General features: G+C 46.5%; 1 protein-coding gene across 1 annotated transcript in view; it reads left to right on the top strand.

Moving 5' to 3' along the window:
* Positions 1–6,357: 6,357 nt before the first annotated feature.
* NHS (NHS actin remodeling regulator) overlaps positions 6,358–23,739 on the top strand; it is a 337,770-nt gene continuing 320,388 nt past the window's right edge. The window contains exon 1 of the mRNA XM_043459974.1: positions 6,358–7,316. Coding sequence (XP_043315909.1) covers positions 6,770–7,316 — 547 coding nt within the window. The 5' untranslated portion in view covers positions 6,358–6,769. The remainder of the gene's footprint in view (positions 7,317–23,739) is intronic.

The following is a 23,739-nucleotide window of genomic DNA, read 5'->3' on the forward strand; positions in this document are numbered from 1 at the left end:
GAAAGAACACACTATTATACAAGTCTTGGCAAAGCCAGCACCAATGTAGGGAAATCATTAAGCTTCAGGAAGTTTTAACTTTTCTTGCACCCAGTGTCTTATCATTAATACAAGGTTCGTATTCTTCCCTGACCCCCTCATCTTGTAAAGGAAATAGAGGGAGAAAGGGGGAGAGGGAGGTGAGGAAGAGACACAAATCAAGCTGAGCCATAGCCATTTGCAGTGCCTGCACTTACATCAGTGATTAATCAAACTAATGGGGAGTTCTAATTCGGTGCTCTGCTACCCTTAAGCCCTGTAATTGCGGTGTCTCTGAACCCAAAGGAAACACGTTGTGCTCTGCGTGCCCAGGCGCATAGCTTTTAAATCTTCATAACTCTGTAATTACTCCAGTGCTTTCCTTCAAATCTGGCTTAATTTCACTTCCTTAATGAGCACAACGATCTTGATAAAGTTTGAAGTTTGCTGCCTCCGCTGTTCACAAGGACTCCATCCCAGACTGATAATGCGAGTCATAGATTTCACTCCCTCAAGTTCTTCTCTTCGAGCTGATTTATTTCAGGACCACCACAGTCCAAAGCACTTCCTCTGGGTCAAGGCCAGGGCTGGGTGTTTTCCTCACAGAAGGGTGCTTGAAGAGCAAACTCTGAACAGTTTAAAAAAAAAAAAAAAGGCGGTGCTGGCGGGGAGCTTGTGAACCCTTGGGGAATGGCTGTTTCACTTTATTAGGGCCATGTGCTCCAGAGATGGTGGTTCACTTAACCCAGTCGAAGACTTTGCTTCATAGTAAATATATTAAAAATCCACTTCATCTTTCTAAAGCAAGCCTTGCCAAAGAGTGAACTTTTTAAGTCAGCTTTCAAAAGAAAAGCAACATAATTTCCACATTCTTTCTCCTACCAACTGGTTTGTAGGATTTTGAAAAGATTTGTTGCAAATGCTCTTTAATGATACTAGTCAGAAGCTCCTCTTCCCTTGCAGCTGGTTGGAGGGTCTCAGTTTGGGCCACTGTGTTTTGCTTTTAACCATGTGGTGATGCTTGGTCTCAGCTTCAATCTTTCTGTTTCTAAGCTGTAAGAAGCAGCACTGAAACCCGAGTTGCTTTTAGCATCCCTGCTCCAGTCTGGATTCCCCCCAGACAGTGGTAGTCGCCCTGGGATTCTGGGCAGCACTTAATTCCTCTCTCTATTACAGCTTGCCCGAATTGCTCTACCATTGTTTGTTTACCTGTCTATCTACCCTACTAGATTCCACCCTTTGAGAGCGATGTTTGTGTCTTCTTTTCTTTTATGTCCCTGGCAGCAAAGAGAGGCCTGAGCACCCGATAAATGTTTGCACTCAGTAAATAAAGCTTCCGGTAAATGTTTGTTGCATAACCAGAGGGACGAATAAGTGAATGAAACTCCCTGGTTGTTTGCTATCACCATCTGCTTTAACTCTGTCCGTTATTTTGATGTATTTGCAGTTCTGACTAGATCCAGATTTAGCATGTTTAAAATTATATTCAGTTTTAAAATGTGAGGCTAGGATTTTTGAAGATAAGAAAGAAGTTGAAATCTCTCCCATTGGAAACAATGTGAGTAATCAACAGTTCTTTGCAGGAAAGATAAAAAGGCTGGTTGGAACAGTCTTTGGATTTGCTGTCTTTGGCATTTTGGGAAAACCATTTAATAGCATGATTTTTTTTCTGCCCATGTTTCCCTGCCAGTAAAATGCAGGGGAAAAAAAAACAAAAAACAAAATGCTGTGTCCTGCATACTTCATAAACTAGATGAAGATTTTGAGGAAGAAAAGTACAAACTAAAACAAAGGAAATCCTTCTGTTGTGGTATATAGCTTCACCACCCCCCGCCCTGGAAATTATACACATGATAGTTGTCAATAGGCAGGTACCTGAATTTAGGTGTACGGTGGATTCACATTTTGATATTTAATGAATTTTCCCCCCTGGTGTTTCCTGGGAACATGGATTGTTGTTGTTGTTTAGACACTAAGTCATATCTCTTTTGCTACCCCATGGACTGTAGCCCACCAAGCTCCTCTGTCCATGGGATTTCCCAGGCAAGAATACTGGAGTGGGTTGCCGTTTCCTTCTCCAGGATCTTCCTGACCCAGGGATCAAACCCATGTCTCCTGCATTGGCCAGGCGGATTCTTTACCACTGAGCCACCGGGGAAGCCCTGGGAACATGGGTACATAAGACCAAATTTAAGGTTCTTGAACTAGAAGAACTTGAACTTTTGAGTTTCAGAAACTAATTCAAGAAGGCTTTGGACATAATGTCCATGCTGTGAACCACAGATCTGGGAGAAAGCATGCTGGTTCCAACGGGACGGTGTATAAGCATGGGCTTCTGGCTTCCTCCCGTGCCCCAGCACAGCTAAAGGAGAGCGGGAACGGGGGAATCTCAGAGCTCAGCAAATAACACAGCACTGGGGAGAAGATCCCTGGGAGCCCTGATGTGGAGCGAGAGGCCAGTAATACCTTCTGCAGCCTTCCCCGTGGCCGTGCGGATGCCTTCTGCCCATGTGTTTCACGGCTCTCCCACCTTCAGCTTTTCTTTTGCCCCCAAGGTGTTCTTCTGTGCTCTAACTTTATTTGTGGGTGCAGTTTGAGCCTAGGATAACCGTGAGCTCCAAAAAGTGTTCTGCTTGAATGTGAACCATATGACTCTCCAGTAGTTTCCCAAGAATGGCAGCTTCTCATTTATTCTCCACTCCGTGCTCCAAACTCTGAAATCTGTGCTTCCACCTTTGGCAAGTGGAAGGCACCCCCATTACAAGATATCTTCACATTACGTTTTGTGGACAAACCTCATTCATTTACTTTCTAATTGTTGCTTTTTCCTTATGTAAACTTGATAGATGTTCCTATTGCAAAATGCTTTAGGTAACTTGGCTTGAGATGGGAGGCTTATAATTTTGACCAGTAAACCGACTGAAAATGGTTTTTATTTAATAGCTTTTTACTTAGTGGTGGGACTTTTAGGAGTGAATGAAAGAGGAATAGGTGCCACCGAGTGGAGGGAGGGAGACTCCAGTCACTATAATTACATGGTTATTCTAACAAGCCCATGTGTCTCCTGGGATTTCTTGGACAAAAGAAGTATTTTTCAAGTACAAATAATGGCGGTGCAGCATCTATGCCGGGGTATTTGAAACAGAACAGACATTTTTGGTGAAGAATTTTTCGGGAATTTCTGCTTGGTTGCTTGTGAGGTTCCAGGGGCTGCTTGCTGACGGCTCTGCGGAGTGTGAGGCTCGCCAGGCTGGAGGCCAAGGGGCTGGGTGGCCCCTCCATGCCAGTCCTTCAGCAAAGACTATGGCCCCCCCTGGATAGTGTAACTGGGCGGTGGGTGGACACAGTATACTTCGTTCATTTTATAATGGCATAAGGTTTATACTGACCGAACATTTAAGTTTATGGGAGGATTGTGCTGGCCTTTGAGCTGCATGAATGACTGCTGGGACTTCAGCAGTGGGGTCATTTTAAAATGCCTCCTTTCTTCCCCTTTTGGCTGCAAGCTCTTGGTGATAAATATGTGTACATGGGCGGGGGGGAGGGGATCGTGATCCAGAGAGATGAACACGCACATAAGTAGATGTAACAGTCTGGCTTCAGATGTCAATCTTGTTTTCATCAGAGCTTTTTGTGGGAAAACCCGGAGTCAAATGGGGCAATCTGAGATTTGAATAAGAGCGACAGCTCCTGGATGTATGGAAAATTCATTGGCACAAAGAATATTCATGCACCCCCTCATGATGACATGATTTCAGTGTTTCAGTTCTATGAAGTAGGAACCAAACTAAAACCGTGGCTGTTGGGTGGGACGGGGGGGGGGCGGGGGTGAAGTTTGAAGTGGGACGGATACGGTGAGGCCCGAGGTGGTCTGAAGTTGCCCTTGAAAAGCTAGCACACAGTTTTTATTTAGACAGTGTCTGGGAAGCCTAACAATCACTTCTCTAAAAGTGCCTTTATTCACACCTTCCAGTGGACTGAGAAACACATCAGCCCACCAGTATGAATGCATATTTTAATTTGTATTAGTTTTATTTTTGGTGACTTTGAAAGGAAAGCTATCCTTCAGACTTATCAAGACGAAAATGCTGAAGTGACCTTGAGAGGTCCCTGCAGGCTACCAGAGGAGGTTTTGGGGGCCACTGAGAATGAAGGAGATCAATAGCCATAATCAAAGCTTTTTACTTTGTCCACGTGGCTTTATTTAGCACATGAGCAGGAGATGTCACCAGGAGATGACAAAAAGTTTCCCTTTTCACACAGCCTAACTGTACTTTGAATCATTTTGAAGTCCTGACTCTGCTGACCACTTTGGGGCAGACACCAAGGTAGCTAGCCTGTCCACGAACTTAATTACTTCCTGGAATTCTACCCCTCCTGGGCCTGGAGGACAGCTTCCCCTCCCCATGGGGACTTTTCTGTCCTCCCCTTCAATCACCTCTGGTGGTCAGGGCCAAGGAAGGAATTCCCCAATAATCTGAAGCTCCCCTTAGGAATGAGACCCCACCCTGCTCATCACCCTGGTCATGTCCTGCTGGCCTCGCAGCACTGGCCCCTGAAGGCTACGACTAGGGCAGTGCCAGGGGAGGGCAGTGAGATGTGGGGCAGACCCATTGCAAGGCCCCCTAACTGGATGCTTTTATATACCCTCATTATTCCTTCTGCCTCAGTGTTTAGGGAGGAGCGGGTGGCTTGGCTACCTAGAAGAACTCATGTTCAGAATTGTGAACATATTAAAAAGTCAAGCTGAATTTGAAAACAGCCAGCTCTAAGCTCTTTAGATTTGTGAGATAAACAAACAAACTCCCAAAAGATGCTTTTCCAGAATATTCTTTTTTCACTTTTTATTTGGAAACAGACTCAAAGTTTCAGGAAATGTACCATGAATCCCAATATGCCCTTTACCTAGACTCACTATTTTGCACATTTTGTCCTGTTTTCTTTTTCTCCTTCTTTGTCCATATACATTATCACCATCATTCTTGTTGCTACTGGACTACTTCCATGTGTACCTTGAAGACATCATGTCCTTTTACCCCCACATCCTCAGCCTGGATCTTTTATGAACAAGGACACTGTCTTGACAAAAATGTTATTTTTTGAGGTAGGAGAGGGGTGTCTGTTGAAGCCTTTATAACTTAAGTGTGAGCCCATCCAGAGTGCCGAGTGTGGGGCCTTATGCAGGCTGCTGCTATAAAGGCAGGGAGAGTGGAGAGGAGACCCCACCACAGGTCTGGAGGGCTTTATTGTTGCCATAAAACATATTTTTTCCATGTTCTCTTTAGACACATGAAATGAAGTCTGCATTCCCAAGATCTGGCTTGTGGCTTTAAAATAAAAAAAATATTTTTACAGTATTCTTTTTGGAGAGATGAAGGCATGCATTTTATTAACATTTCTCAAACTCTTTTTTAGCTTTTAGGCTGACAGCATCCAGCCTTAGACTGGTGCAATCGAAATACTGTACATACCTTTTTAGAAATTACACCTTTCAGTTAACCAGAGGGGGAAACTTTATTTTCTTCTGTGAATCATCAGCTCTGTGATGGAGAGCTTTAACATCCCTGTGTGTGATCAGCAGAGTAGGGTGACAGGGAGGTAATCTGGCTTATCCCACCTGACGTGTCAATGAGTTCTGCAAGCAGTTTTCTGGGGTTTTGCTCATGGGTGGTTTGGGTCTCATTCATGATGTTCTATAGAGACCTGGTCCAACCCAGCGGCAGACGAATACCCAGGAAGTGGTATAAGCTGCACGTTTGCCGGTCTGGCCACACCAGGATGCACTCTGAGGGGCAGCCCAGTTTTCCCTGCTAGGAACGCAAAGGACTTGCTCAGAGCTGGAATTTGGCGGAAGCAACTTGCTCCAACACGTCAAAGCTGCTGCATCCCCAATACCCCACCTCCTTCTTCCGCACTTACACCCCCAACCCCAACTTGAGGACTCCCCGCCGCCACCACGCTGACAGTCTCAATCCTAACCCCACCGAGGCTAGGAAGTGTCTTTGCATCAGAACAAGCCTGGAGAGGTGAGGCCACCAGTGACTCCCAGCGGCCGCACAGGGCGCTGCGCCCCCTCGCCCCGGCCTCTCCCCCTCCCCTCCCCTGCCCTGCGTCCGCCCCACCGCCCCCGCGCCGCCTCCTGCGCCTGGGCTGAGGCAGATTCCTCTCTCCGGGTTTTCAAAGCGCCTTTCCGAAACCACCTCCCCGCCCAGAGAGGGCGAGAGATCCCGGGCGCAATTGCTCCCCGGAGCGGCCGACGGGCTCGCGGGGAGAGGCCTGTGCCGGAGTACTTTCAAACTGAGGCGCGCGCACACACTCACACCCACCCACCCACCCAGACACACGCGCGTGCGCGTGCTCGCGCGCGCATACACACACACACACACATACACACACGCCCATTTATATAGGCGGTGGCGGCGGCAGCGGCCGGGGCGGCGGCGGCGGCGGCGAGCGCAGGAATGATGGAGCTGAGCCAGCCGACCCGGGTTGGAAGCAAGTGAGGAGAGCCTAGGCGCGCCCCGGGATTTCTGTGCCCGGTGCTTGTCATCCTACTCAGGGAACGGTGCACGAGGAGGAGGGCGGGGAAGAGGAGGAAGCCAGGTGAGCGAGGAGCCCCCTGCATATCTGGACTGCCCGAACGCACCTTCCCTGGACTCCAGCCGCCTCTCCACCCAGGTGGGCGCGCCCGCTTCCCCACTCGCCAGGGGTGCTTTGAGGAGACCAGAAAGTCGCGGCCCGGCTGCGCGGGATGCCTTTCGCCAAGCGGATCGTGGAGCCGCAGTGGCTGTGCCGGCAGCGACGCCCGGCGCCTGACCCGGCGGAGGACGCGATCGGAGGGAGCGCGGAACCGCCGCCGCCGCCGCCCCTGCAGCTGCCCGGCCGACGGGACGAGGCCGTGGCGCCGGGGCCAGAGGAGCCTCCCCGCGCACCCCCCGCGCCTCCGGGGCCGCCGCTGCCCGCGCCAACCGACCAGGCGCCGCCACCGCACGGAGAGGCGCCCGCGGCGGGTGAGGAGTGCGTGGCAGGGGTCTTGGAGGCGGCGTCTGTGGCTGGCGAGGCGTCCTCAGCGGCAGCCACCGCGGTGTTGCTCATGCTGGACCTGTGCGCGGTCAGCAACGCGGCGCTGGCCCGCGTCCTCCGGCAGCTCTCGGACGTGGCCCGGCACGCGTGCAGTCTCTTCCAGGAGCTCGAGAGCGACATCCAGCTCACCCACCGTCGCGTCTGGGCGCTGCAGGGCAAGCTCGGCGGCGTGCAGCGCGTGCTCGGCACGCTGGACCCCAAGCAGGAGGCAGTGCGTGAGTACCCGCGCGGTCCGCCCGCCTAGCGCTCGCTCCGGCGCCGCACCCTCGCGCCCTCCGCGGTCGCCGCAATCCCAGCCCCGCGGCGCCGCGCCTGCTGCGGTTTACACCTTACTCTTGCTTCCCCATCCCTCCCCTCCCCTGGGACTCACCCCAGTCTTCCCGGAGTTCGGGTGAGGGATGCAGACGCCAGGGGAGAAAGTTAAAGGGGGCGGTCTCTGACCTCAAAGGCAGCGGTGGACAGAGAGGGAGCATTTATGGGGACAGAGGAGGGTGAGGGGTCTGTCATTGACTTCTAGGGCTCGATTTTTCCTTCCCTCCCCGGGAGGCAGAGGGTTGGTGCTACTTCTGTGGTTTCCAACAGCCCGTCCTGAGCCCTGTGTAGTCCTCCCACCCCCACCCCAGCGCGTGCTTGGGGGGGGGGGGGCTAGGGAAGTAAAGTGGCCTTTTAGGGCTTCTGCTCTGCTGTGGCAGTTTTGGCCCTCTTGTGACCTCAGGGGCTGCACCGAGCTCCGAACTTGTGCCCCGCGCCTGTGTGCGCCATAGCGCTGCGCCGCACGCCTCCCGGAGTGAACTCCGAAGCGCTCTGCTCCAGCCTTGTGGCCTGGGAAGGGCGTGGAGGGAGAAGTGTCCCGGACCCTGGGGAGGTCGAGGAGACCCTTGGGCATCTCTCCTGCCCTGACCACAACAGGGTTCCTACTGACTGACTCTCTCTGCCATCTGCCCTCCAAGAATCTTGGAGGTGTTCCGCGCCCCACTCCCACCCCCCACCCCAACATGTACTCTCATCCAATTTCACCCGAGTGTGCAAGACCCCTGGGCACCTTTGCTGCCTGTTAACTTCACTCTTGCGACATCCCAGGGCTCCCAATAAATGTAATTCTGGCGCTCAGGAGGGTCCCCTGGCGCACTGTTGGCCAAATCAGAAGGTGTCGGAGTCATTTAGAACCGAGCGGACGGTGGGCGGGGGCCCTAGGCTAGCATGCCGGTCCTTTGGCGCCTAGTTCAGCGGCTGCGACGCTCACAGCGAAGGTGATGTCAGCGGCTCTGACTTACATAAGAAGCTTCCCTGGTTGCTGCAGCAGCTGCGCCGGTGCGCGGTGGCCGCTGAGCGCGCGGGGCGGGGGCGCTCTCGGCATTCTTCCCCGGGGACTTCCGGGCACCTCTGCCCTGCAACCTGGCCCAGCCTTCTAACCAACCCTTCCCGCTCGAGCACTGCCCTCCTTCCCCAAAATAAAATAAAGTAAAACCCCTTTGAACCCCGGCCCGGGGATTCGCTGCTTTCTGCAATAACAATAATAATAAGCGTAATGAATAAATGATGTGCGCGATCGGTTTTCGCAGCTATAAAAGACCCGGAGTTGGGTTAATGACTGGTTGTTTAAAGGGCAATTCCGGGGATGAGTTCTGGAAAGAATTAGGACTGCCGTGGGCCAAGTCGTATTTTACTTTTGGGACTTGAAATGAGCGCTTTAATCCTACCTCCTTTTTTACCCCAAACCACACAGCAGGGACAGGCCCTTCACTTTCAACAGCGCTGATATCTAGGGAGTGCGGTCGGGGGAGTGGTGATTTCACTTCAAAAGGAGTGGAGGGAAGTTTTGCAGACTGTTGAGTGGTGCATACATTTCGTGTGTGTGTGTGTGTGTGTGTGTGTGTGTGTGTGTGTGTTGCATACATTTCCTGTGTGTGTGTGTGTGTGTGTGTTGCATACATTTCCTGTGTGTGTGTGTGTGTGTGACACACACTGCCCCTTAAATGAGATTTCTCATAAGTGAAACTCAACACTGGAGCAGAATGAGTTTTCTCCCTTTTTTCTTTAGAGGCAGGGGTGGGTAGTTATGTACCCAGAATTTAATACAATCCTTTACACTGTTTGGAGTACAGACTAATGGTTAATGGATAAAAAGGGATTTTTGGTGTGTGCTTACAAGTGATGAACATATAATGAACATATACTCAGTTTAGGCGATTCCCTGGTGGCCTAGATGGTAAAGAATTTGCCCACAGTGCGGGAGACCTGGTTTCAGTCCCTGGGTCCGGAAGATCCCTTGGAGGAGGGAATGGCAACCCACTCCAGTATTCTTGCCTGGAGAATTCCGTGGACAGAGGAGCCTGGTGGGCTACAGTCCACGGGGTCACAAAGAGTTGGACAGGACTGACTACTTTCACTTTTCACTTTCTTTCATACTCTATTTATATGTATTTATATATGAATAAATAAATAAAGATGGATCTCATATAATAAAAGGGATAGACTTAAAATCTCCTATTATTTTTACATTTTTCTAAAACATGATCTCCATGCTTTGTACCCATACCTCTCTCTTCTTTTGTCCATATAAATTTAGGATGACATTGTTCCTGTTTGATGTCATAAAGGCATTACCTTTGGGAGGAGAAACACAGTATTGTGTCTTAATTTGGGCTTCTTAGTGTGCAGAGGTGGAGACAAGGATTTCTGTGCAAGGAGTTTCTTTGAGAGGGGATCCCATGAAGCACGGGGAATGAGTAGGGGAGTGGGCAACTGGGGTTCAATCCAGCACACACCCGGAAGTGTTCCGCTGAGGAATGAGGAAGCTGGAGTATTTCTCCATCAACTTCCACCACTCACTGATGAGAGCACTTGGAGCCTGAATTCCCTGACTCCTGAGACCCACCCCAGGTGTGGGCTCAGCAGGCTCCTGGGCCATGCGGAGAGGTGTCAAAAGTCTGTGGTGTGGCACGCGGGACCTTTTAGATGTGAAGATCCCGCATGCCACAACTTGGACTTCGTGTAGCCAAGTAAATAAATATTTAAAATAAAATGTCTGTGGTGTGTTTGGGAATCTCTGCTGGGGTTGCCTGGGAAGGGGAAAGGGGCTGTGTGTGGGTGGAGAACCAGTGGCATCTGCTATGTTATGCGTCTCCCTTCAGTGTTGCTCAAAGCCTAAGGGGGTTTCAAAGGGAGAAGAAGCCTAAAAGTGACCGGACTTCCTTCTTCTCCCTCCTTGAATGTGTCTGGATGCCTCCATACCCCTGTATAGCCTTTCCACCCATATCACCATTGTCCATGCTGCTTCATCCTTGGATAGCTGCTTCCTGTTGCCCTGAGACAGACAGGAGTGGTTTTTGCAGGGGTGACATCATCTGACACACACTTCAGCAAAGTCACTCTGGAGGCAAGTCTGGAGGCTGGTAGACCAGTTAGACAGTGCAAGTGGTGCCCATGGCTGGAACTCAATAGACAGTGAGAAAGGCTCAGATTGTAAATTCATTCTGCAGATAGAATTGACAGGACTTACCAATTAGATTGGTTACATGGTATAAGAGCAGAAAATAATAATTATTATGGATGACTCCTAGTGAGTTTTTTTCCTTGAATAGCTTATAGAAGGTCCATTTCCAAAAATGGGTAAGGTTTATGTAAGAGTAGATCTTTTATGGTTGGGGTAGAGGGTAGTGGAACTGATACTTTTCTGTTTGTGCTATGTTAACGTGAGATGCTTACATCTAAGACAATTAGATGTGTGAATTCAGAACTCAAGAGAGAGGTCCAGGCTGGAGATGCAGATGCGAGATGTAAGGGCAGAGATGATATGTGAAACCCTGGAGCTCAGGACCAGGTAGAGAGTAAAGAAAAGGGGGCCAAGACTTACCCTAGGGCAGTCCAACTTTGAAAGTTTAGTAGAGAAGAAAGAGCAGTGAGCAAGCTAGAAGGAAAATCAGGAGAGTGGTATGATGGAAGCCAGGAGGAGGTGTCTCAGGAATGGAGGGGGAATCATTTTGGTCAAATGGTTCTGAGAGGAAGATGAGTGCTGATGTAAGACCACTGAGTCTGGTACCTTGTTAGCAATGAGTGGCCCTGCTAAGTGCCATTTCAGTGGAGGGGTAGAGAGGAAGGCCACATAAGAGGGGATGAAGAGAACAGGAGAAGTGGAAGAGGAGAGAGCAAGCACAGACAGCTCTTGTAAGGAGTGTTGCTGTGAAGGTAGGGGGGAATGGAATCGTGGCTGGAGGGGAATGCAGGGCCCAGGGAGATTTTCATAAAAGGTGTTGATATTGAGGCATGTTTAGATTCCATGGAGAGGGAAGAATTGATGATGCTGGAAAAAGAACTGGATAATTATGGAAGTCCTTAAGAGGCTGAGAGGGAAAGGGATCAGAGCACCGTCGCCCATAGAAACTGGAGGGAAGATGACACATATGGGCAGAGGGACAGGTGGACTGGTGAACTGGTAGCAGTGGGATGGGGTGTTCTTACCCAAGTCCATCTCTTTTCTCTGACTTTCTTGGAGAGATAATCAGTTGAGAGGGTGTTGGTAATGTGAGGAGAGAGGACAAGGCATTAGTGCTGTCTCAGGAAGGGAATGTGGATGCAGGAAAGAAGTATGGAGGGGTTCCCTGGCTGTATGGAGAGCCTTCTGAGACTTACGGTCATAAACATGGACTCAGTCCAGCTTTTCGGTCACTAAAACTGGAGATTTTGAAATTATTTCATAGGCCTCAACTCCAAACTGTTCATCCTGAGACATTTGAATGACATTGGCTTTTGGGTTGCTGTTGATTGTATTTAGTTTCTGAGTCTTAAAGTACTTTTTATATTGAAGCTGAAAATTCATGCTAAGTCTCTCAGTTGTGTCCAACTCTTTGCGACCCTGTGGACTGTAGCCCACCAGGCTTCTCTATCCCTGGGATTCTCCAGGGAATAATACTAGAGTGCAGTGCCATGCCCTCCCCCAGAGGATCCTTGCAACCCAGGGATTGAACCCGCATCTCCTGTGGCTCCTACATTGCAAGCAAATTCTTTACTGCTGAGCCACTGGGGAAATCGACAGAAAAGGGCACAGACCATAAATTTATAGCTTGGTTAACTTTCATAAAGTGAGCATCTCACATAACCATTGCCAAGATCAAGAAAGAAAACATTGCTGAATCTTGAACCACCCTCCCAAGGCCCATTGTATCAGTCACTACCCTCTTCCCCAAGGGAAGACTTCCTCCATCAATTAGGTTTTCCTGTTTTTGAACTTCGTGTAAGTGGAGTCACATAGTATATACCTTTAAGTGTCTCGTGTTCCTCACCCAATATTAAATTTGTAAGAGTCTTCCATGCTGTTGTATATACAGTAGATTGTTCGTTCTCATTGCTGAATAAAATTCCATTGTGTGCATATACCACCATTTGTTGGTCTGTTCTAATGATGAATATTTGGGTTATTTCCAGGGTAGGGCTAGCACCACAGATGTTTTTCTATGTGCTTTCTGGTGGGCTTATGTTTGGAATATAATACACACACACACATATATAAATACACAGTTGTTTGGAATCTGTCTAAAAGTGGAATTGCTAGATCAAAGGGGATATATACGTTTGGCTTTAGTAGCTACTGCCTAACAGTTTTCTAAACTGGTGGTACCAATTTATACTCCCAGAAGTATATGCAAGTTCCAGTTGCTCCATGTCCTTACCAACACTGGTATGGTCTTTTTAATTGTAGCTACTCTGTAGGCAGCTAATAAAAATCTCATTGTGGTTTTAATTTGCATTTCACTGATGGCTTATAAGATTGAGGACCTTTTCATATGTATTTTTGACCACTTGAATATTCTCTTTTCCTCATTTTTTCTTCGTTTTTCAATATGGTTCTTTGTATGTTTTTTCCTTCTCTTGTAGGAGTTGTGGATGTAAGTTATTTGTGAGCTATAGATACTGCAATTACCGTCTCTCTGTCATGTGCCTTTTCACTGTCTTAGTGTTACCTCTTGGTGAGCAGAAGTTCTTGTTTTTATGTAATCCACTTTATGGATCCTTTTCTTTATGGTTAGTGTTCTTTGTGCTCTGTTTTATTTGTTTTTAAATTCTTCACTAACCCCAGGGTCATGAAGATATTCTTCTATGTTCTAGAAGTTTTTTTTGTTTGGACTTTGTCATTTAGATCCATGATTCACGTGGAATTGATATTTACACATGGTGTGAAGAAGGGGTCAAGATGCATTTTTCCCTGTGGATGCACAATTAATCCATTGCCACATACTGAAAAGACCATCATTTCCCCATTTTACTACAGTGACACGTTTGTTATCTAACAAGTAGATTGATTTTATTTTTTAGCTAACATTCATTGAGTTCTGCTCTATGTCAAGCCTTGTGCTAAGATCATTGTATGAATCATTGTATTGAATCTTCACAATGACTCTATGAGAGTTATTGTCCCGTTATTTTCCTACTTTACTGAGAGTTAACAACTTACTCTGTGTAGTAACAGCTGGAAAGTGCTGGAGCCTAGAATTAGGGTCCAGGTCTCAGTGCACAAACTATATTTGCAAACATTAGACTTTTCTCCCATGAGTGGCTGCACAAATCTAGAGCAGTTCCAATGTTTAAATCAATATGCTTCTGTCCACTTGTCATGTCCCTCCCTGCCTTCCCCACCTTCCACCCCAGTCCAGTCACACTGAGTTCTACTGGCTGTTCCCTAATTCTCCAGGCTTTCTTGTTCTTCAGGCCAGTGTGTATACTGCTCTTCTCTCTGGAACATTTCACTGGCTCATTTCTGTGCTTTCTTGGCTAATCTGTGGAGTTGTCATCTTCTCATCACAGTGGAATCTGATCCCTTGCCTGCTGCCTTCCACCTGCAAATTTTCTAGGACTGTGTGCTAACCTTTATCTTAGCTTTTCTCCTTATGGACAGCAGACTGTGTGGGTGCTCTGCTAGATTCCTTCAGTCCTCACCTCTCATTCTGAAGGCTACTTACTGCTAACTCCTGTGACTGTGCCTAGGGCTTCTTTTTTTTTCTGCCTGATGGACCATGCTAGGCCCTGAGCAGAGGGCAATTCAGAAGTGCCAGTGAGTTAATGCCCTTGAAGCAGTACTCAACCAGTTATGGATAGGACACTGGGGGACCAGTGGCCCTGCTTCCTTGCTCCTTGGATGAGAGAGCTCCAAGGCATGTTCTGTACCATCTTTCAGAGTTCACCAGAGGACTGAGCTGCAGTTGCTCACTGTAGTGACTTGTCTTCAGACACACTGTGTATTCTCTGCCTTCTTTTCCCCATCTCTTACCTATGGGTGCTCCCTGGGGTCAACTCCCATAAAACCTTCTTGCCCTTGAGCTTGCACTTGCGCTCATAAGGTCTGGGAGAACCCATGCCAGAACAGTCTGTTTAATCTTTGAACTGTGAAGATGAAGACCTGGGACCGAGAGTATGGTAGAGGTCACGCTTCTCTTTCTTTTTCCCTAAACTTCTTTCCTGAGGATTATTAGATTTGCCACATGGGCACACCCTTCCAGACGCTTGGTGGTGGGTCTGGATATAACTTACCACCCTTAAGTGGGCTCTCAGTTCAAACCTCTTATTGGGGTGGGAGGAGGTCTTCAGTGCTTCAGAGGTGAGAAGGGGCCCAAAGCAAACTCAGGCCTATAATGATGAAGACACACTCCGTCATTTCCTTGGCGTTCTGTCAGCCAGCCTTTGAGAGTGCCATTTGTCTTCCTGTGGAATTGGGCCAGTGATGGCCCCAAGAGATCCATGCTCCCTATTTGGAATGCATAATTTCAGCCACAGCTGAGCCCCAAACTGCTAAAGCCAGAAGTAGTCTAAGAAGTAACACGTGGGGTGAATCGTTCATTTGGGTTTGGTGTGGCAACACTCATCATGGCTTCAGCCTGCTTTTGGAAGGGTGATCCCTTTCCTCCCCATTCTGTTCATTCTACCACTCACAAAACCCCTTTACAGTCTGGTTAATGTGGGTTTTCTTTGGGGGGGAGGGATGTTTTTGTCGCTGTGGTTAGGTGTCTTTTCCTCCTGGCTCTACTCAGCAAGTTTTTCTGAGACATTATGGAATCCGAACAGCTCTACCGAAAGCTGCTTTAAAACCTCTTGTAGAGAAACTGAGAAGAAAGCAATCTTTCAAAGGTTAATAATCCATGGGTGTAACTTCCTCATAACCAGTAACAGCAACACATTTCTTCCTCGACTTTTCTTGTTGTACTGGATTGGGCTTTTAAATCAAAACTACTGAACTATTTTACCTAGGAAGTACTTGCGATTCTGTTGGGCTGATATTTCTAAGATGGTAACAGTAAAGATTTCTCTCTTTGTGTTTGTGGAAGTGTTTTCTACACAATGCCATCAGGAAGGTGTAAATTCCACAGAAGCACTCAGACACATCTTCAATCTCAGGGCTTCGTTTCTACAATAGTCATCACCTTTAAGTTCCAATTACACATGGCATCTTTCCTGTTGTCCCATGTTAGCCCAAACATCTTAAAGATCACTGACTTTGAATTTATTTATTTTTTGCCACTCTTGTGGGTTTCAGGATCTTAGTTTTCTCACCAGGGCTTGAACCCAGGCCCACAGCAGCGGAAGTGCCGAGTCCTAACCACTGGATCACCAGGGAATTCCCAATATTTTGAAATTTTATAACAAAGACAATTTTAAATGTAGTTGGAATTTTTTTTTGATAGTTCAGTTGAATTTCTTTTTACTCTAATGAAAATCGTGAACCACAAGATTTTGCGAGACACTCTGTTAAAAACAATCATGGGAAGAGTATCCCCAGAACAAACCCTCAGTCACAAAACTTCTTGAACGTTCTTTTTGCATCAAGAATTCCTTATGAATCACATCTTGATAACAAGTGAAAACAAGATAATGAGGTGAGAATGGTTTCTGAATGTAAGGCTCCCATTCTAAGGTCTAAATTTGTTGAAATAAGGTTTTGGCAAACCCTCCTAAGCAGACTGTAAGCCCACAAAGGGCAGAGACCCTGTCTAGCTCATCTTTGTAAATGACTAAGACAGGTGTGAGAACATGAGAAGGTTTGAGTGTACTGAAATAGGACTCTGAGGACCTGATCATCCATATGATGAAAAATCACTCAATTATGAAACACCTAAGTCCTTCAAAGCTGTTGTCATTCAGTTGCTCAGTCGTGTCTGACTCTTTGCAACCCCATGGACTGCAGCATGCCAGGCTTCCCTGTCCATCACCAACTCCTGGAGCTTACTCAAGTTCATGTCCATTGAGTCAGTGATGCCATCCAACCATCTCATCGTCTGTCATCCCCTTCTCCTCCTGCCCTCAATCTTTCCAGGCATCAGGGACTTTTCCGATGAGTTGGCTCTTTGCATCAGGTGGCCAAAGTATTGGAGCATCAGCTTCAGCGTCTGTCCTCCCAATGAATATTCAGGGTTGATTTCCTTTAGGGTCGACTGGTTGAATCTCCTTGCAGTCCAAGGGACTCTCAAAGTTAACCAAGAGTAAAATGAAGTTAACGAGAGTTGAAGAGTCTTGGGATCTTAGAGTTGGGAAAGACCTTAACACCCATCACATCCAACTGCCCACCCAAGGTGGGACTCTTTTTGAAAATGTCCCAAGTGGAAGCCCATTGAATTTCCATGCCCTCCAAGATTCCTAGGAAAGGCCACCCACATCCCAACTTTGTTACTGGTGAGTTACCACTCTAAAACAGTCATTACTTACACTGAGACTAAATCTATCTTTTGGCAGTGCCTGCCTTTTAGTCCTGATCTGCTGTCTGGAGCCATATGGAATCTGCTTATAATCTCTTTTCCAGGACATCATTAAGTGTCTAGAGGTTACTATTATTGTCACTTCTAAGTTTTCTTCATCCCAGGTAAAACAACTTTAGTTCCTTCTACCAGCACTCTTAATGCCAAATTTCCTGTCCTATCCACTCTGATTGTCCCCTGCCACAGGTGGAGAGCAGGAGTGTGCCTATTCCTTTCTCTGTCTGATGTCCCCCTAGGATTAAGGTAGCCCTTGTTGCTTTAACCATTTGCAGGACACTGCTGGTGCCTGATTGCTCTTATGGCCCAACAAGTCCCTATCCTTTATGGTGGCAGTTCTTTTACACGTGGCTTCCTCTACTCCATTTGTGTAGTTGGTATTTTTGAACTTAAATTTCATAAGACTCCCCCATTGTCTCTGTTAAATTGAATCTTGCTTGCTTTGCTCTTTCATTTCCAATCAGTGGTGATGGTTTAAAATCTTGATTCAATGTGTCAGCTACTGCCCACAGCAGTCTGCTCTCTGCAGACATCATAAACATGATTCTAGCCCATCACCCACATCTTTGATAAAATTAATGTTCAGATGGACTCAAGGCCAGAGCCCACTGGCAGGCAATACTAACAGCATCCCTCCAAGTTGACGTCTGTTAATCACTGTTCCTTGGGTACCATTGTTGCAGCAGCCCTGAATGCTCCCCCCACCTTCCCATGCAAACCACATTTCTCCACGTTGCCCACAAGATCTATCATCATGAGTGATTGTCAAATGGTTTGCTGAAATCAAGATACCATATGTCTGTAGCATTCCTTTGATCTCCCAGTCTAATAACCCTACTCAAAAGGGAAATGAGGTTAGTCTGGCTCAAACTGGACTCACTTACAGCCATCAGAGGGGCTATTTAAATGTTCTTGTGTATAATGGATAAAGAGTTTATTTGGGGGAATCTGCTTTGGTGTTGCAGCCATCGAATGACTATAAAGTTGGACAGCAAGGGGACTCTCTGGGTCCTAGAGTCCATCTCTCTGACTCCGAAGTGCCTGGTTTGTCAAAAGCAGAGAATTCACGTGCTTGTCCCTGCCTTTCTTTGAGGGTACCTGGTAAGAACCTTATGTCCCTGTGCTCTGTACCTTCATGAAAGGTTTGGAATTCATGACGTTTGGAGTGTGCTTGGGCTTAGTTTGAGCAAGGTTGTCAGGTATCTGGTTTATCTAATTGTTGAGAGGAAGCGAACATGTGGTTAAGAAAACGGATGCTGAAGTCTGATCACGTGGTTCAAATCCTGGGTCCTGGCTCTTCATCTATTATGGCATGGGGATAAACCCAGTACCTGCTGCATCCGATTGTTGACAGGACCGAGGAGTCAGGTGTTTAGGCACTTAGAGCTGTCCCTGTGAGCCCCTGGTAATTATTGGCTGTTATTTTTTGGAACTAAAATTGGATCATGCAGAGTGGGAGGCCTGTGTTCATTTTTTCCAAGTAAGTATAAATGTGTGCCTGAATCTTTGAATTGCTGGCTCAGGGAGGAGACAGCTGACCAAGCAATGCTCTGTCCCTGTTCGCCTTCAGATGACTCTTAAGATTTCTGTGTCCTTTGTGGCTTCTTTTTTGTCATGCAGAGAAGTATCAGAATAAAAAAATTGACCTTATCATCCAGATTCACTCATTTATTATATGCCAGACACCCTTTAGGCCCTTGAGTTTCATCAGTGAATAAGAAGTTACAAAGTGTTTACAGAGGAGAGAGACAATCCATAAACAACAAACCCAATACTTTTAAGGAGATTACAGAGCATGTTAGTAGGTGATCAGTGGTACAGGCAGAAGAGCTACTAGCGCAGGATGAGGGCCATCCGTAGGATTGGAATGAGGTTGCCATTTTCGATGGGGTGGTCAGGTGAGTCTCATTGAGGAAACAGCATTTAAGTGAAGACTGGGGACATGTGAGGGAATTAATGAGTTCGCGAGCGGAGAGGAAGAGTTCAACAGAGGAAACTTGAGCTCCTGCCATGGCACTGAGGTGACAGCATGCCTTGTGTGATGGAGGGACAGCTCGTGTGGTTGAACGAGCAAGGAGGAGAGTGGCAGGTGAGGAGGCCGGGGGAGGGAGGGGCTGGAAGGCGGCTGGGCATTGTCAAGTAGGCCACTGTAAGTGAGGACTTTGCCTTTTGCGCTGAGTGAAGTGGGGACTCACTGGAGGGTTTCGAGCCTAGTGGTAACATGACTGACTTCGAGTTTAAAAGCATCACTTTGGCTACTGGATCATGAAGAGACTGTTGAGAGAGGCAGAGGTAGAAACAGACAGTCCAAGTTGGAGGCCATCCTGGTGAGAAGCAGTAGTGGTTTGGTGGAAGTAACGAGAAGCAGCTGGATACAGCTTAGAGCTGTTGGCATCTTTTGTTTCATGTTCAGGGCTAGGCAACTCAGCTTATACAGATGGGCCTAAAACTGAAAATGAGAGGAAAGCCCCCCTCCCCTCTTACTCTACCAGACTTGCTCCAAAAGAAACCAGGCTACAGCGTGTCTTGCTCCTTTTAGGAGAAACAAAAGCAAAATCTCACCTATCTAATGTGTTTTGCAAAGCCATTTCTGAATGTTGAGGAGGCAGGCACTTCTCCTGGAGTCTTGATTAATCTTATTTTGCTGTCTTGGAAAAATGGAAAAGGCATCCTAACTGATAGTCATTTTTAAAAAGTCAGTGTACAATTTCCATCCAGTGAAATGTTCAGCCCTCAAATGTGTAGCTTGGTGAGTTTTCACAAATGGATCCACTGTGTAACCCACACTCTGGTTAAGATAGAAACTGTTCCCTCACTTCAGATAGAGTAAGTACTCTTTTAAGGTAAGAAAGCAGCATGTTAACTCTGGTGCCCTTACCCTAGCCCCTGCCAGGGCTGTTGTGTGAATACGGTCATGGGCAATAATGATTCCACAGAAACTTGTGGGCTAGCTGGTAGGATCAGACTAAGAACTGGGGATTCCATGTATAAGATTTACTTCCAGTTCTAAGCTAAGTAAGTGCCAGGGATGCCATGCAGAGCATGATGACTATGATCAATAATGATGTATATCTGAAAGTTGCTAAGACAGTAAATCTTAAAAGTTCTCATCACTAGAAAAAAAATTGTAATTATGTAAGGTGTGGTGGATGTTAGCTAGGTTTATTGGAGCAATCACTTCACAATATGTGCAAATATTGAACCATTATGTTGTATACCTGAAACTAATATAAATGTATGGCAGTTGTACCCCAATTAAGAAACAAGATTGAATGCCAACAAAAGATTTCTAACACAAACTGAAAACAGTGGAGTTTCCTCACTTCAGTCTGAGGGCGCTGGCTCTTTATGATGTCTTGGTGGCAGGCGTTAGGGAGAGTTCCATTTGACACAAGGATAAGAATCTGGCCTCAGAGGCCCCAGGGGTAACTTAGAAGTAGGAATTTTCTAAGATAGAGCTGAAGTAGCATTTAAAAAGAGATGGGGAAAAAAAGAACTTGTTACTTTTAGGCAAATTTTTAAGTAGCAGAGAATGTTGATTTGCAACTGTTCTCAGCTGATGCTTGAAGCCTGGCTGGAGGATGAAGAAAGTTATTTAAAAGATGATTTATTATTATTACATTGAAGTGCATTTAGATGTGTGTAAAAAGGAGCTGTACTCTGGAGTTCAGCTACTCTTGATTTTTGCTACTAGACATCTGAGGGAGGAAAGAACTAGGAGCTAGGAGGAAGGATGACAGCCAGTGAGACATAATGTTCATTAGAATATAATATCAATATTTATGTTTCTCTCCAGCGTGCATCTGGACTCCATTCCTTTAGCCTGATTCTGTATTTTAATAATGTGAGTATAGCTGTGTTTTCCATTTGAATTTCACATCAGAGTTCAGCTGCCTCAGCCAGCCCCCTCCTCACCCCTGAAGTTCTTCCATTTGCAAGATGGCGCATGTTTCTCAAGACTTTGACTCTGGAGGTGAACTTTGTGTGTGGTGTGGGGAGTGCAGCATGAATAAATACCACAGATCCTTCTCCATGTGACAGCCATAGGGCTTTCTGCCTTGTAAACAGGAGAGAAGGATGCTTCACAGTTTGGGGCAGTGTTGGGGGAGAGTGGGCAAACTGAGGAAAGACACCAGGAAGGATGTCATGGAAAGTTTTTGGAGAGTTTCACTTGGGTTAAATGCCTTCAGTGTGAGAGAAGAGATTTTGGAACCCTCCTCAGGTATCAGATGTCACTAGGGCTCATCTGGCAAAGTTTGAGCCTTCACTTATTAAAACTAATCCAATTGCACGAAGGAAAATATGTTGCATGAGGTTGCTGCTTGTGAGGCTTTATTTTAACCCTTTCCCCATTGCCTAAAACCAGCGAATCTCAGCCTCGTGATAGGGTGAGAGGTGATAGTGAGAAATGAGATGCACTTCCAAACACATTTGAGTAAAGACAGTGAGTGGTGTAGGCTATAAAAGAGTGTTGGCTGGTGAGGGTAAATTTTTGAAGCCCTTTTGGGTTTTCTTGATGGATTTGTCAGTTCTGAGTTTTTAAACAGCTATTGAGTGAGAAGGAAATGGCAGCCCACTCCAATATTCATGCCTGGAGAACCAGGCATGCCTGGACAGAGGCGCCTAGAGGGCTACAGTCCATGGGGTCGCAAAGAGTCAGACACGACTGAAGCAACTTAGCACATTGAGTGAGAAGGAAAATTAAAAAAAAAAAAAACAACACACCAAAACCTAAACCAAAGGTATACCCTCCTTGACTTCTCAGGATGGACTTGGTTTTCTTTCTAAATTGCTCTGTACTCCTTTCTGTGGCCTGTTCACCTTGGTTGGGTCAATCCCTCTTGAGGAAGCTTGAGTTCAGGGTTTATACCCGGAAGGTTGGGATTTTTGTCCTGATCACAGGCTGCATTCCTGACGCCAGCTGCCTTTCTGGTAGAAGGGCATGTTGGCCTCTGATTCTCTCAGTTCTGATACTTGTCAGCTGTGCGGCCTTGGGCACGTGTAGTCTTTTTGGTCTTAGTTTCCTCATCTGTGAAATGGATGGACTAACCACAGAGAATCTTCACAACAGTCTTCTTGAGTGAAGATTGAGTAAATCAGTCCATGGACAGGTCCAGCAGCGTGTGCTGTATACACAGAATACCTAGTAAGGGCTAATGAATACCTGTGTGCCATCAGTGCTACTATTTCTGTTGTTTTATCATTATCAGGGGGCTTGGGTAAAGGAAATAGATGGAACAATGGGTAAAACTCAGCCTCTATGGCTCCTCAACCAGCATAAATATTCCAGCCAGCTGGATGCATGGTGAAAATGAGAGTGGACTTCCACCGATGCCCTGGCTGAGCACGTGTGCCGTTGTGGAAGTGGTGCTGAGTGTGGGCACCCAAGCCCTCATTTTCTGGGCCAGTCTGCAGCGTGTCCTGTTGCCCAGGGTTTGTGTTCTGCTCCCTGCAGTCAGACACCAGGTGTGGAACATCTAGCAGAAGAAAGAAGAGGACAGATCTCAGCAGACTATGACAGAGGATACCTAGGGTGCTCACCAGCTCTTTCCCTTTCCCTTTGGGACCATGTGACTGAGTTCTGTCCAGTGGAATGTGGAAGGGGTAATTACTCTGGGACGGGCATATAAAAGCTCCTGCAGGGTCCTCTGAAGTTTATTTCTTCCCTGCATGCAGAGGATTTAGCAGAAGACTCCAAGGTCCTCAGGGATGATAGAGCCGTCAGACAGAAGGAGCCCCGGGTCCCAGAGTTACATCATAGAAGGCTGCCTGCCACCACCTGATTGGCTTTCACATGAAGGGGAAGTGAACTCTTCTTGTGAGATTTAGGGGATATTTGTTAACAGCAGTTAACTGACCCTAACTGACATAGAGGTACAGCTCAGGGCGAAAAAAGTTCTGGTTTTCCTGAAAATGAACAGATGACAAAAGTACTCCAAAGTATTTGGCATCATTTCATGAAATAAAAGAGACTTTAAACTGTATAGTCTTTTTTTTTTTTCCTGAGAGACATAAAGAGCTTCTGTGTGGGACCAGGGCAGTGTAACAGCTTTCCTCAAATAAGCAAATGGAAATAAAAACTTGTTAACAGAATTGTAGTTTCTAGAGAAATGTTACTACCTGGAACCAAAAGAATACATTCATATTCATTCATTCATTCTCTTTCTCTCCCCACATATAAAAATGATATACATATATTTGTAAAACCTTTAAGAGCTACTTATAAAGCAACATGCCCAAGTTATAAGTTTGCAGCTCAGTGAATTTTTACACATTGGACACACCTCTTTAACTACAACCTGGAATGAGAAACAGCATTCACAGCCCTCCGGAAATCCTGACACTTCCTTTCCTGTCACACATCCCCAGGTGGCCATTATCTTGACTTCTAATGTTGTGGAATCATCCAGTATGTGCTTTTCGATACATGAAATTTTTTTTTTTTGGTCAAAATTTTATTTATGTTTTACATAGGTGTAGTTCATTTATTTTCATTGCTATATAGTATTCCTCTGTATGGCTGTACCATAATAGTTTGTCCATTCTATTATTGATGGGCATTTGGATAACTTCCTTTTTGAGCTATTCTGAATAATACTGCTATGCACATTCTATTTCCTATCTTTTGGTGAATGTACCTACACATTTCTTTTGGGTGAGAACTCCCTGCCTTGTAGTTGTACAAAACTCTTCTCTGGTAAGATATTTCAAGGCTGTGACAGTGACTGTGATAGTAGCTATTCTTACTCCTTTCTGTCTCTTGGCTTCTGGACTAAGCAAAAGTCTCATCCTGGAGTGTCAAGATGATGACTGATCCTTAATGGCCAAGTTTGGTGTCTAAAGTGAAGGAAATGTGATTTGCTTCAAATGTGATTTGCTTTGTTTTTCTGCCTCTCTTTCT

Source organism: Cervus canadensis, chromosome X (assembly GCF_019320065.1).
Source record: "Cervus canadensis isolate Bull #8, Minnesota chromosome X, ASM1932006v1, whole genome shotgun sequence".
Taxonomy (NCBI): domain Eukaryota; kingdom Metazoa; phylum Chordata; class Mammalia; order Artiodactyla; family Cervidae; genus Cervus; species Cervus canadensis.